General features: G+C 68.3%; 1 protein-coding gene across 1 annotated transcript; it reads left to right on the top strand.

Moving 5' to 3' along the window:
* The first annotated feature begins 3,965 nt into the window (after positions 1-3,965).
* SAMD10 (sterile alpha motif domain containing 10) lies at positions 3,966-9,533 on the top strand. Its single transcript, XM_064521256.1, has 5 exons — positions 3,966-4,057; positions 6,397-6,575; positions 7,131-7,299; positions 8,928-9,068; positions 9,363-9,533. Exons 1-5 carry the CDS (start codon positions 4,027-4,029, stop codon positions 9,383-9,385), a joined length of 543 nt encoding a protein of 180 aa, XP_064377326.1. The 5' UTR covers positions 3,966-4,026; the 3' UTR covers positions 9,386-9,533.
* Positions 9,534-13,801: the final 4,268 nt, after the last annotated feature.

Raw genomic sequence — 13,801 nt, forward strand, 5'->3', positions numbered from 1 at the left:
GCGCGCATGCGCGCAGCAGCCGGCACCTGCGCGCGCGCGCCCGCCTGTGCGCGCGCCCCGGGCACGCGCGCGCGCGAGCGTGCTTGCACACCTGCGCTCGTGCACACAGTGTTGCGTGCAGCCCGTGCACCGACATGCGTGGCACGCGTGCAGATGTGCACGCACCTGTGTGTGCACGGACACGTGCGTGCACACCTGCACGTCTGCATACACACACGCACCTGTGCATGCGCCCCATGCACGTGTGCACACACCTCCATGCACGTGTGCACACACCTGCATGCATGCACTCTGCATGCGCAGAACACGAGCGTGTGTGCACACACAGGCACGCACACCATGTACGTGCACGCACACATGCGTGCACACTGCACACGCCACCCAACGCCCGCGCGCTTCCCCTCCTTTGCCTCCGATAGATGAGAGCATGCTAACGGCGGCACGGCGAGCCGAGCAAACGGCGCGCGCTCGCGTTCAATAGCTCCAATTTTGGCTTTTTTGCTGATTAATTGCAACCTCGCTTCTTCCGCCTTCGCATCCGCAATTCAGCGGCCGAACAGATGGCGCCGGCTTAGTTTAAAGCTGCAGGTCGGCGGCTTTGGGGGGGCTCTGCCGGCGCCTCCTGCCTCACCCCGAGCAATGCAAATAAATCCGACTCCGGGAGCGGCTACGCGGAGCAGGCGAGCTCCCGCGTCCGGCCCGCAGGAACGGCCGAGCTCCGGCCGCCGGCACGAGAGGCCCCGTCACCTCCCGCGACGCTGGCGCAGGAGCACAGGGCGCTGCTCCTCGGGCGAGGGGAGGTTTGCGAGGCAAATCCGGCCATCCGGCAGCGTCGCTATCCCGCTCCTCCGGGAAGGCCGCCGGACTCGCCGGCTCCTTTAGCATCCCGGCACTCGGGGGCAGCGCGGGAGCTGTCGGCACGGAGCAGCATCCTTGCCGTGCCGGTGGGCCGGCTTTTCCCGGGTGTGGGAACCGCAGCGGGCCAACTTTTCCCGGATGCGGGAACCACGCGGGCCAGCTTTTCCCGGGCGCAGGAACCACACGATAGCGATGCGTTTTCCCGGGCCGCAAACCCGCTGCAGTTACAAGCTGGGGCTAAAGGTGAGCTTTCGTCCTCCTCCAGCCTTGCGGATAAATCCCGCCTCTTCCCAGCGTGCCGGCAGCTCAGGCAACGCGTTCACGGCCGAGGCTTTTTCCTAAGCCAAGAGGCTGGTTTGGCAGGGAGTAAATTCTTCATTGAACTTTGCACTTTTTCTGCTCATAAAATATCCATGAGCACAGTGCGGCTTCTTAGAATCGCTTTTTTTTTTCTTACTGGAAAGAATTAAGATATTACTTCGACTTCTCCATTATTACTCTAAATTGATTGCAAAGCCGGGCAACGGGAATCGCACTGCTTCGCTGCGCCCTGCTCGACAGCGGCATTGCGGGTGGCCGCCGGCTGGGTTCAGCTGCAAATTTATAATTCAGTTTCGGGAAATAATATTAAAAAAATCTGCACCAAGGGAAAGGCGACGACCGGGGCTACGCTCGCAAATAATTACAAGCCGCGTTGAAAACAACTGGGAGAAGAAAAAATCCAATTAGGAATAGATCTCTGTAAACCACCAAATGAAAGAGCTTCCGTATTCCCAAGTCCTTTCCCGTGTTTCGCTCGCGAGCGCCGGCCTCGAGCCTGCCGGGACGCGGGGAGCCATCCAGGTCCGCGTCCACGGGCGCCGGCGGGTCGGCAGCAGACGGGGACTGCCGGCTGGACCCGCTCCCGCTCCCCGGCGCTTCCTTTTCCTGCCGACGGGAGGTTTCCCCGGACGAGCGAAGCAGCGGGGAAATTAGCTGCTTTTCTCCTTAGACAAATAGCTTCCGGCCGCGATCTTTTCATCTGCTTCTCCTCCTCCTCCCGGGCCGGCATGAGGGCTGCGGCGGGAGGAATCGCTGCTGTTTAATTGCTTCCTTTACGCTCTGCGGGACGGAGGAGCTGAATCAGCCGCTCGGCACCTCGGGGGCGGCCGGTGCTGGCGGAGAGGGGGGAAAAGGCAGAGTCGGGAGCAGGAGCACCCGACCGGGCGCCGGGGCCCTTCCCGGGCGGCAGAGCTTGCCCTCCGCCCCACGCACGCTGACCCTTTCCCGGAGAGGCGTGATTCCTACTGGAAAACCCAGGGAGAGCGGAGACCGGGAACGGCGCAGCGCTCGCCCCTAATCACAGCTTGGCGTGATCTGCACGTTACACGAGCCTTTTCCTGCCAGAGCCCCGCTTGAACAGATTTCTCTCAGATTTCTGCCACGGCTCGAAAGCTCTGTGTTAGACAGAGCCCGAAGAACCGGGAATTTAAGAGTGATGGAAAATAGGTTCTTTATTCCCAGGCATTGGAGGGCTGCAGCGAGCAGCGCTGCCCCGACTTCTCCCCTGCAGCAGCGACAGCAGAACGGCAACTCCAGGGGCCGCGCGGTGTTTCGGGGACCCTCGCCCGGCCCCGCCGGCGGGACGGTGCCCCGGCCGGTCACGCACCCCGTTCGCCGCCTGACGATTTCCGCAGGGACCGCTGCCGGGATCCGCGTTCGGGCAGCCCGGGCCGGTGCTTCGCCCGGAGGTGGGCCCGGGTCCTCGGCGCGGCGCTGGTGTCGGTCCCAAGCAGCTCCCAGCGCCCGGAGCCCAGCGGGTTTTGGCGGCTTGGGGATCTCTGGCCGGGACAAAGTTGGCATCACATTTATTAACCACAAGGCCCTTGTCCTGCACTGGGAACCCTCATCCCGTGCTGGGGACCCTCGTCCTGCCCTGGGGACCCTCGTCCTGCGCCGGGGACCCTCGTCCTGCGCCAGGGACCCTCGTCCTGCCCTGGGGACCCTTGTCTTGCACCAGAGACCCTTGTCCTGCGCCGGGCACCCTTGTCCTGCCCTGGGGACCCTTGTCCTGCCCTGGGGACCCTCATCCTGCGCTGGGGACCCTTGTCCTGCACCAGAGACCCTTGTCCTGCACCAGAGACCCTTGTCCTGCGCTGGGGACCCTTGTCCTGCACCGGGGACCCTTGTCCTGCACCAGAGACCCTTGTCCTGCGCTGGGGACCCTTGTCCTGCCCTGGGGACCCTCATCCTGCGCTGGGGACCCCTGTCCTGCACTGGGGACCCCTGTCCTGCCCTGGGAACCCTTGTCCTGCGCTGGGGACCCCTGTCCTGCACCGGGGACCCTCATCCTGCGCTGGGGACCCCTGTCCTGCCCTGGGGACCCTTGTCCTGCGCTGGGGACCCTCGTCCTGCCCTGGGGACCCTTGTCCTGCGCTGGGGACCCTCGTCCTGCACTGGGGACCCCTGTCCTGCCCTGGGGACCCTTGTCCTGCCCTGGGGACCCTTGTCCTGCGCTGGGGACCCCTGTCCTGCCCTGGGGACCCCTGTCCTGCCCTGGGGACCCTTGTCCTGCCCTGGGGACCCTTGTCCTGTGCTGGAGACCCCTGTCCTGCCCTGGGGACCCTCGTCCTGTGCTGGGGACCCCTGTCCTGCCCTGGGGACCCCTGTCCTGCCCTGGGGACCCTTGTCCTGCCCTGGGGACCCTTGTCCTGTGCTGGAGACCCTCGTCCTGCCCTGGGGACCCCTGTCCTGCCCTGGGGACCCTTGTCCTGTGCTGGGGACCCTCGTCCTGCCCTGGGGACCCTGGTCCCGCTCAGTCCCGGTTCACCGCCCGCCGGCACCGCAGCTGACGGGATCCGCACCCCGGTCGCCCCTCCGCCGGGAGCCGCAGCAAGGAGGGAAACGCCGCGACTTCCCCAAATTCGGGGAACGGGGAGGGGGGGGGGCCCCGCTCGCCGCTCCGGCTGCGCTGCCGCGGCGGCCGCGCACCTGCGCCCGGCTCGGCCCCCCCCGGCGGCGGCGCGGGGCGGAGCGGGGCGGCGCGGCCGGGCCGGGCCGGGCGGAGCGGAGCGGAGCGGAGCGCCCGGGGGTGGCGGGCGGCGGGCGGCGGCGCCGCCCCCGGCGCGGGCAGCGGGGCGGGGCGGCCGGGAGCGGCCGGGCCGGCGGCGCGGCCCCGCGGCGCCCGCGATGAGCTGCGGCGAGCCCAAGGACATGGAAGGTACCGCGCCGGGCGGCGGGTCAGGTGCACCGCCGGGACGGGCCCCCCCCCCGGCCCGAAACGCCCCCGGGCAGATCCGACCCCCGCCCCGGGGAGGCTGCGCCCCTCCAGCCCGGGGGTCCGGCCCCCTCCATCCTGGGGGTCTGCGCCCTCCATCCCCCCGGCTGCCTCCTCCATCCCCCCGGCTGCCTCCTCCATCCCCCCGGCTGCCCCCTCCAGCCTCCCCGTGCTGCTCCCTCCATCCCCGGAGTCTGTCTCCTCCAGCCCGGGGGTCCGGCCCCCTCCATCCTGGGGGTCTGCGCCCTCCATCCCCCCGGCTGCCTCCTCCATCCCCCCGGCTGCCTCCTCCAGCCTCCCCGTGCTGCTCCCTCCAGCCTCCCCGTGCTGCTCCCTCCATCCCCGGAGTCTGTCTCCTCCAGCCCGGGGGTCTGGCCCCCTCCATCCTGGGGGTCTGCCCCCTCCATCCCCCCGGGCTGCCCCCTCCATCCCCCCGGGCTGCCCCCTCCATCCTCCCCGTGCTGCTCCCTCCATCCCGGGTGTCTGCCCCCTCCATCCCCCCGGCTGCCTCCTCCATCCCCCCGGCTGCCCCCTCCATCCTCCCCATGCTGCTCCCTCCATCCTCCCCGTGCTGCTCCCTCCATCCCGGGGGTCTGCCCCCTCCATCCCAGGGATCTGCCTCCTCCATCCTCCCCAGGCTGCTCCCTGCATCCCGGGGGGCTGCCCCCTTCATTCCCCCGTGCTGCCCCCTCCATCCCGGAGATCAGACACTCCATCCCAGGGATCTGCCCCCTCCATCCCCCTGGACTGCCCCCTCCATCCCCCTGGGCTGCCCCCTTCATCCCCAGGGGTCTGCCTCTGCCACCTCCCCCCGTGCTGCCCCCTCCTTCCCCCAGGGCTGCCCCCTCCATCCCCCCCGCTGCCCCTTCCCTGCTGCCCCCCCTCCATCCCAGGGACCAGCCCATCCCTGTCCCCCGTGCTGCCCCCTCCATCCCGGGGACCAGCTCCTCCATCCCCGTGTGCTGCCGCCTCCAGCCCGGGGGTCTGCCCCCTCCATCCCCACATGTGCCCTCCTCCACCCCCCCTGCTCCCCCCGCCCGGGGGCTGCCCCCTCCCGCCGCCCCCAGCCGCGGCGGTGCTGCTCGAGCAGGGGGGACGCGGCCGGAGCGAGGGGGCAGGCGTGGGGCAGGGCAGGCCCGGGGCGGCGGAGCGGGGCTGGATCCCGGGAAGACCCTGGCCCTGGTTGGGGGGGAAGGCAGCTCTGGGGGGGTCCGGGGGTCCGTGCCTCCCTCCTCCTCCTCGGGGGGAAGCAGCGGCAGGCGGCCATGGGCCTGGGCTCCGCCGCGCGCCGGAGGCTCCTGCTTTAACCTTCACGAGCGGAGAACTGGAGAAGAGGAACACGCGGGGACGATGCTGGGTGCGGGGCCAAATTCCCCCTGCAAATTCCCCCTTGGGAATATTTCCGCTCTCTGGCACCAATCCTCCTTTTTGGTGTGGCCACGTGCTCGTAAGGCCGGCAGGACACGGTCCCACACCGCGCCAGAGCGGCTGGGAGCGCCGGAGCAGGGCAGCGGCAAGGCCACGGCGCCGGGGCTCACGCGGGGACACCGGGGGCGGCCGTCGGAGAGCCGCTCCCCCCGCCGAGGGCCGCGCTGGGGCTGGGGTCCCGGGAGCCGGGGGCGGAGGAGGAACCTCTGCGCGGCCGCGCTCGCTGCCCGCCGCCCAGCTCCTGCCGCGCTGCCGCGTCCTGCCCGAGGCCCCGGCAAGAGCAGCGTCCCGGGATGCTCTGACGTCTCCGAGCTCCCGTGCTCCCGCGCTCCGGTGGTGGCTCGCGGGACCTGCCCGGAGCATGCGGCGCGGCGGATGCGCCCTGGCACCATGTCCCGCTGCACCGTGCCCCACTGCTCCGTGTGCTGCAGCACCTGGGATTAGGAGGGAGGCAGCAGGGAAGCCGGCGAGCAGCGCTCCGGCTCCGCCGGCGCTGGGGACTGAGGCTCTTAGAGGTGCTGGTGGACGGAGGCGCTCGGAGCAGCCGGGCGGGCAGCGCGGAGGCGCGAGGCGGGCAGGATTTGGCCCACGTCCTCGGCCGCGATGCCGGTTCCCGGCCCGGTTTCCCCCGCGGCAGCGCCGGAGCCGTTTCCCGAACCGGCCCGTTGCGCCCGCTCCTCGGGCCGGTTTCCTCCTGCGCAGGCTGCAAACCAAGCGCGGCCCCTCGGTGCCCTCTCTGCCGCGCGGGGCCGTGTCGGGATGCTGGTCCCCCGTGCCGGCGCCGCGGGATGCTGGTGATGGATGGGGGACGCGGGCTGCCGCCGGGGCCGCTTCTCAGCGCCCTCCCTCCGCAGCCGCCCGCCTCAGCTTCTGCCGCAGCCTGCTAGAGCACACGGTGTCGGCCGAAAACCTCAGCTACCGCCGCCAGCGCAGCCCGGGCAGCAGCCTCACCTGGCACGACGGCCGCAGCCAGCGGGCCGAGGGCGGCCGCGCCGTCAAGCTCCTGCGGCAGCCGGGCACCGAGGGCTCCCAGGTACCGGCATGCCCCGCGGGGACGGGCGGCTCGCCCGGGGGGACGGGGGCCGCGGCGGGGGGCCGCCGGAGATCCACGGCCGGGAGTTCATCGGAGCGACGGTCCAGCTCAGCCGGCTGGGAAAGGAGCCGCCGATCCGTCCTCCCCCGATCCCCCGCCAGCGCTCGGTGCTCGGTGCTGCACGCGGCATCTCTGCTCCGTGCCGGGATGAGCCCAGGCTGCAGCCGCCCCTCCCTGGGCAGCGGGTGCGGAGCCGGGCGCTGAGCCGGGCCCTTCTCCTAGGAACCCGCAGCCGGTGCGCGGAGCTTTATCCCGGCGGCTGCTGCCCCGGGACCGCGTGCCCGGCCCCTCGCCGTGGCCGGCCGTGCTGGCAGCGGGGCGAAACGAGAGTGTTTCTGTGCTTGCAGCAGCCCGGGGGGCTCCCGGGGGCTCCCCAGCCCGGCGGCCGAGCATCTCCCTGCGCCGTGCGCCCACCCTGGGCGAGGCATCTCCCCCCCCGGGGTGCTGGGTCCCGTTAACACCTTCCCCCCTCCCTGTCTCCCGCCCCCCTCGCAGGGCCGTGCCTGCGAGCACTACGGCATCTACCACACCAGCCCCACGCTGGGCAGCCTCACCAAGCCGGCGGTGCTGTGGACGCAGCAGGACGTGTGCAAGTGGCTGAAGAAGCACTGCCCGCACAACTATCTCGTCTACGTGGAGGCGTTTTCCCACCACGCCATCACAGGTAGGGCGGCCGCTGCCCCCCCCGGGCTCCTTCCCGCGGCTTTTCGGGCTGCCGAGGTCGCCAGCCGGCTCGGATGCTCCCGGAGAGCATCCCGGAGAGCCTGCCGGCTCCGGCCGCCCCAGCTCCGTGCTGCACGCGCGGGCAGGATTTGTCCTGGGGCTCCAGCACATGCCCTGGCCGGAGAGCTGTGCTCCAAAGAGATGCAGAGCCCCTTTCCCGGAGCTTTCGAAGCAGGACTGTCTTTGGAGAAGCTTTGCCAATATTTTAATCTTGTTTTCCCCTCACGTAGACATCAGCAAATAAGAATATTTCTATAGTTTTTCTAATACTGAAAACTTTTTGCAGAAAAAGAATGATTTCTATCCAGCTGGGATAAAAATTGCCCATGTGCTGCTCTTCGGCCTTGCCGAGGGTTTCCAGCAGCGTTCCCAGAAGCAGAGGGATTTCCAGCACTGCTCCTTCCCCCCCCCAGACTAGCTGGGCAGCTAACAGCGACTCGCTTCGAAAGGCCTCGCTGAGTCACAGCCATTCCCGGGCGGACGAGGATTGCAGTCCGCAGGCTCCCGCGTCCCTGGTGCTGCCGGGGCGGATGGCAGCGCAGCCCCACATCTGTCCAGCTGTTGCGGGTCACCCACCTGCTTAACAGATGTGTGGCGCAACTACAGGCTTTGCTGGCGCCCAAATGGAGCAGAGCACCCCAAAACAGTGCACCTGGGGCTGCCTGATCCGAAGATCAGAGGGAAGTTTGCTGAAGAGCTAAGGGAGAGGCAGCGCCTGGAGCTGCTGGATTGATCTTTGGGCACTTGCGCGTGTTTGTGGCCGGAGCTGGGAAAGGAGGGCGCAGGCTGCGCTGTCTGGCCACGGCAAATCCTTCGCCTTTGCAGCGAGGGATTTTCCTTGGCGCAGGCCCTGCGTCGTGCGCCCCGGCCCCGGCGAGCGGCGGGGAGGGAGCGCGGGGGGCCCTGCCACAGCCTCGTGCCCGGGGGCGACGCTGCAGCGCTAATGCAGGAGCTCGGCGAGCCCCTGCACGGGAAATAAAGGAAGCATTAGCAAATGCACGCTGGGGAACAAGGACAAAAGCTGCTTGTAAACCCCTCTCTTAATAGCCCCTGGGCTGAGGAGAGCGGCTTGTCGGCGACGGCGACGCTAATGCGTTTCGATGGGTACCTCCAATTTCCCCGCCGAGCTGCCAGGCTGCCCCAGCGGAGACAGGGCGCTCGGGAGAACGTGTCCTGATGTGGGAGGTGGAGCGGAGAAACGGAAAGCTGCTGCCCGCGGGGGCAGGTTACACGACGGCCGGAGCCGGCCCCCTCCCCGGGTCCGGGCCCTGGAGCCCCCCGGCAGGCAGCTGCCTGGGGCTGGGCAGCGCCGGTGGCCTGGGGACCCTTTTGCGGGGTGGCGGGCGGCGTCCCCGAGCGGGTGCAGGGTATGTGACCGCCCCGGACAAATCCGAAGCCATGCACGGGGCAGCGAGGGCGATGCGGGCACTGCATCCGCCGGGAGCATCCCGCCTGCGGCAGCCTTTCCCACCCGGCCCCCGGCAAAGCCCCGCGGTCCCGGCTCCGCGGGCTGCGCCGAAAGCCGCCGTGCCGGCGCGGGGCCGCGCTGAGCCGCGCTGTGTTCGGCAGGTCGGGCGCTGCTGCGGCTGAACGCGGAGAAGCTGCAGCGCATGGGCATCGCCCACGAGGCGCAGCGGCAGGAGCTGCTGCAGCAGGTGCTGCAGCTGCAGGTGCGCGAGGAGGTCCGAAACCTGCAGCTGCTCAGCCAAGGTAGGGGGGCGCGGGGGGGGCCCGGTTCCGCGGAGGCTGCGGCCGCTGCCCCGTCCGTGCGGTGGGCTTGGCCCGGGTGGCTTTCAAAGCCGGGGGACAAGCGTTCGTCCCCTTCCACCCCGTGCTGCTTCGCGGCGCGTGGTCCGAGCGCGGTGACCTCGGTGGCATCGGCGCCCGGGGTGCGGAGCACGAAGCCGCTTTGCGTCGAGCTGGGACTCGCCGGGGCCGGCGGTGGGGATGCTCGCGGGCACCACCCCGCCGGCCGCTCGCTCCCCTCTCCCCTCCTCATTCCAGCGTCTTTCGGGAACGTCTCCTAGCCGATCCCGCCGTCCGGCAGACCGTACCGACACTGTGAACCGAGCAGCTCCGGGATGGACTGCGCGCCGCCGCGGCGAAACCCGAACCGCATGCTGGGATAGGAAGAGACAGCTTCCCACCCGCCCCGGGGCCTTTCTCTCTTCTCCTCTCCCTCTTTTTTATTAATGTAATCCTGCGCAGAGATGGGACGCTTTCAGCAGCCGTGGCTCCCAGCCGGAGGAAAACCAGGAAAACAGCTGCTGGGACAGGGGGGCTTTTGCCCATCTGAGCTCGGTCGCTCACGGGGAAGGAACCGGGCAGAAGAAGGTGGTGACAGGCAGCACCTGGCGCTGAGAAGGAATCGGGCACGGTTATTCCTGGGACAAGCCGGAGCCGTGCGCGGGAAGGTGAAATCCTACGTGCACGTGTGACGTCCCCGAGCCCGGAGGCTCCCGCGCCGGCGGGACAGCTCTGCTCCGCCTGCGAGCAGAAAAGATTAACAGCAGGGCCGAGTCGCCGGAGCCGGGATCGCTCCGTGGATTAAAGCAGGAGCTGAGTCGTCAGAGCTGCAAAGTGCCGGGCGAACGTGCCGGCTCGGTGCCTGCAGCCGGGAAGCTCCGGCCACGGCAGCTCCCGAAGCACCCGGAGCCTCTGCTGGGTCTCGGCTCGCCGGGCAGCGGTGGCCTGGCCCCGGGCGGGGGGGCGGCGTGCCGCGGGCTGCCTGCCCCAGCAGCCCCTCGCCTCCGCCGCTAATAAAGCGAGAGACTGTTATTTTCATTTTCGCTCCTCCTGGCTCTTCCCGCAGTTCGGAGCGGCATCCTGGTGCCCTTCCCTGCCCCGTGCCCAGGGGCTGAGCGGGGAAAAGGGAAGCAAAGTGGAAGACCAGGCTCCGGGGAGCAGCGGTGCCCGGGACGGGAGAGGGGGCGGCCGGGGCCAAGGAGGGGGGCAGGGGCTGGGGGCGAGGGGGACGGGGATGCCCATCCTGCAGGAATGGGAAGACTATTCCTGCCTTCGGGATCACCCTGATCCCATTGGGCCAGAAACAGCCCGGTGCCATCCCAAGCTCCCACCGCGATATTCCCGAGAGGGTGGGATGGAGGAGGAGCGGGGAGGAGCTGTTTGCCCAGCGCTAGCACCAGACACGACTGCACTCAGGGCTTTCTCGGCTCCCTGCTAAAATTCCCGGGTCCTTGGAGCGCTGCTTGGGCAGCCCCGCGGGGCAATTTTCCGGGGTGCCAGCGCGGGAAGGGTCTTATCCAGCAGCCGCCCAGCTTGGGTTGGGATAACGGTTTCCCCAGAGGGTATTGAGATCCGAGCAGAGCGATTCTCCCCCTCGCGCCGGGGTGATTCCCGTGCTGCCGGGAGGCGTTTGCACCCCTCGCCTTTCCCGACGGAGCGAGGGGCGATGCTGCTCCGAAGGCAAGGCTCCCCTGGAGCCCAAATCCCAATTTTCCGGGGGTCGCCCGGCTCATTGCGGGAACGGCACCACCCGACTCTGGACGCTCGGCCGGAGGGGAGCGCGGCAAAGCCCGTGCGGCTCCGGCATCGTTAGAGGGAGACGCTGAGCTTCGAGCCGGGAGGAGCTGCCCAGGCTCCGGTGTCCGCCAGGAAACCCCGGAGGAGAACCCACGCCGTCCGGCCGGGCACGTGCCGGCTTCACCTTCATCCCGGCGAGGAGGAGGATGGCGAGCGCAGCATCGCTCCCGGCTCCGGCCGGCCGCTCTCCGGACGAGTGTCTGGCGCCATCTAACGCCGCCGGCTCCGCTGAGCCGCATCGGCGGCATTCCCATAAATCCCATAAATTCCTATAATTCCCATAACTCCCGCGCCGGGAGCCGGGCGGCCCAGGACGGAGGCGGGCGCCTGCCGCGGCGGCGCGTCCCCCGCTGCTCTGCCGGGGCTAATCAATCTCGCTTCGTCGCTAACGAACTCGAGAGCAGTGGTGGGACGGATCAGGTGCCACTCAGGGCGAGATGGATAATATAATTAAGATTTCCTCCAAGAGCCCGTCTCTCTCACCTCGTTAATTAAGCCGGTGCGGGGCACTCCACGCGGCATGCGGAATGAGCGGCTGCTGGCGGGCTGCTGCCGGCGGCTGAGGGCGCTTCGGCCCATGTGCACGGCGCTGCACGCTGCCGGGGCTGCCCGGGGACGGGCCGTTTCTCGTGGGCGGCCGTGGGCTGCCCCACGTCGACGTGGGCATCGAGGGAGCCTCGCTCCTCCTTGCCGCCTGGTCCAGGCTCAGCTTTGGTCCTTGCACCCCGGACGGTGCCGTACGGCGGTGAACTAATGGGCTCTTAATGAGGGTGACAGCTCCTTTAATTGGGATGTATCGGAGCGGGGATAATTGCTTCATTTCTTTCTTTTCTTCCCCCCCCCCCAATATAATTTCCATCACTTTTAGGTTCTCATTACAGCTCCTAATTGAGCACAGGCAGAGATGCCCCCTCGGAGCCAGGGAGGCTCCGCAGCGGCTCTGGGGCGGGAGATGAGCAAGAGGGGTGCGGGCGCCCCGGGACGCCCTCGCAGGGGTGCACACACGCCGGGATGCCCTCGGAGGGGTGCGGGCGTGCCGGGAGAGGGGTGCACGCGTGCAGGTGTCCCGGGCAAGGAGCGGGGGGAGCGGGGAGCCCCAGCAGCCGGCCCTGGCACCGTGCCTCGGACAGGCCCGGCCAGGCACCGGCACCGCTCCAGCCCTTCGGGGCTGTTCCCACACCTGGATTCCCAGATAACTTCCCTCCAAAACCAGGAACGTGTTGCAATAGCTGCAGCGCTTCAGTTTGGCTTTCCTGAAGGCAAAGCTGGGTGTTTGCTGTTAGCTGGGTGTTTGCTGTTGAAGCTGCGTCTCCAGGCTGCGTGTTATTTTCTGCAAGGGCAATCGGGGGGGCTTTCAGCAAAATCCTTCAACCCCCCCAGCTGAAATGCGCCACTTTTTTTTCCCCAGCAGACGACGCATTTCCTTAAAACCGATGGAGATTTGGGGGGTTTTGTGCTCGTTTTGGTGTAGTCAGCGACCTCGTGGCTGCGGTGCCCCGGTCCAGCCCTTCGCCCCCGCGCTCCCCTTCCCGCCGGCGCGGCCCGACCCCCCCGAGACCGATACCCCCGGGCAGGGCAGGCGGCAGCGCGGCCTCGGCGGCGCTGGGAGCCTCCTCTCCCTCCCGGCAGCAGCGTTAAGCCTCCTCCTCTGCGCTTCAGCCATTTTGCCTTCCTGCTATGCTATATCTAAAATTGAATCTGTTAGGATTTTCTCTCTCGTGCGCGCGCTCGCTTCTTTTTTTTTTTTTTTTTTTTTTTTTTTTTGCTTATGTTTGCTGAGTGCGCGCGAGGGGAGGGGAAGGAAATCAGCATAATTCCTAGCTCGCGATGGCTGCGCTTGCCGAGCGCGGGCCCACGCGGCGCGGCGGAGCCAGCGCGCCTCCGAAGGCAGCGGGGGTGGCCCGGATGCTGCTCTGCAAACCATTAGCGCCTTTTATTTATTTATTTATTTATTTATTTATTTATTTATTCCCCTCTCTTTGTTCGGTGCTGCCTCAGCCCAAGCCGCGCGTTGCACCCCTCCGCGTTTGCAGGTCTCCCGCTGCGGCGAGCGGCATCGCCCGGGAGCGGCCGCGCTCCACCCGGAGCTGCTCCGCGCCCGCCTGCATCCCGGGAGCATCCGCATCCGCGGACGGGTGCTCTGCGCTGTTGCACTGCTTGGCTTTAATATGTTGGGTTTTGCTCGGTTTCGGTGGTTTTAAACTCCCGGCCCGGTGCCTTTGCACCGAGCGCTGCCTCTGCCCCGTGCGCGGCTGCGGCAGCAGTGCGGCCAAGGCCCGGGGTCCCCGGGGAGATCTGCTCTTCGTCGCTGTTGACCTCGCCGGGACGGCGGCACCTCGCAGTGGTGGCTGCACCAGCCGGCAGCGAGGGCTGGGGAGAGGCAGGAGCCGCAGCCGGGCGACCCCAATGCCCTTCCCGGCATTTTGCAAGAGCGCTTCTCTGCATCGGTCTGAAATTCGCTGCTCGGCCCCTTCTCCCTCCCTCGGCACCCGGGGTCGCCTGCGCATTGCGTTATCTGAGAGCTTGGGGACCGCGGCCGGCCGCTTTCCAACCCCCCCGGGCAGTGGGGCTCCCGCAGCCGCTGGCCCATGCCCCGGCCTCACCCTGCACCGCGGGCGTCCCATGCACGCGCCCGCCCTGCCCGCGGCATACCACGCTCGCTTTGAACCGCCTCGGCCTCCCGGGCTGCTGCACGGAGGCTCGGCGTGTGCACGCGTGTGCTTTGCGTGTGGCTGCGTGTGAGGTTGCATGTGCACGCGTGTGCTTTGCATGTGGCTGCGTGTGGGGCTGCATGTGCACGCGTGTGCTTTGCGTGCAGCTGTGCATGGGGCTGCATGTGCATGCGTGTGCTTTGCATGTGGCTGCGCGTGAGGTTGCATGTGCACGCGTGTGCTTTGCGT

Source organism: Dromaius novaehollandiae, chromosome 16, assembly GCF_036370855.1.
Source record: "Dromaius novaehollandiae isolate bDroNov1 chromosome 16, bDroNov1.hap1, whole genome shotgun sequence".
In the NCBI taxonomy this organism is placed as follows: domain Eukaryota; kingdom Metazoa; phylum Chordata; class Aves; order Casuariiformes; family Dromaiidae; genus Dromaius; species Dromaius novaehollandiae.

Excerpts from the sequence above, each read along its gene's own strand:
- SAMD10 (XM_064521256.1), top strand. The coding sequence starts at position 4,027 with ATGAGCTGCGGCGAGCCCAAGGACATGGAAG. Across the intron at positions 4,058-6,396 it reads CGAGCCCAAGGACATGGAAG|CCGCCCGCCTCAGCTTCTGC; the intron begins GTACCGCGCCGG and ends CTCCCTCCGCAG. Across the intron at positions 7,300-8,927 it reads TTCCCACCACGCCATCACAG|GTCGGGCGCTGCTGCGGCTG; the intron begins GTAGGGCGGCCG and ends TGTGTTCGGCAG.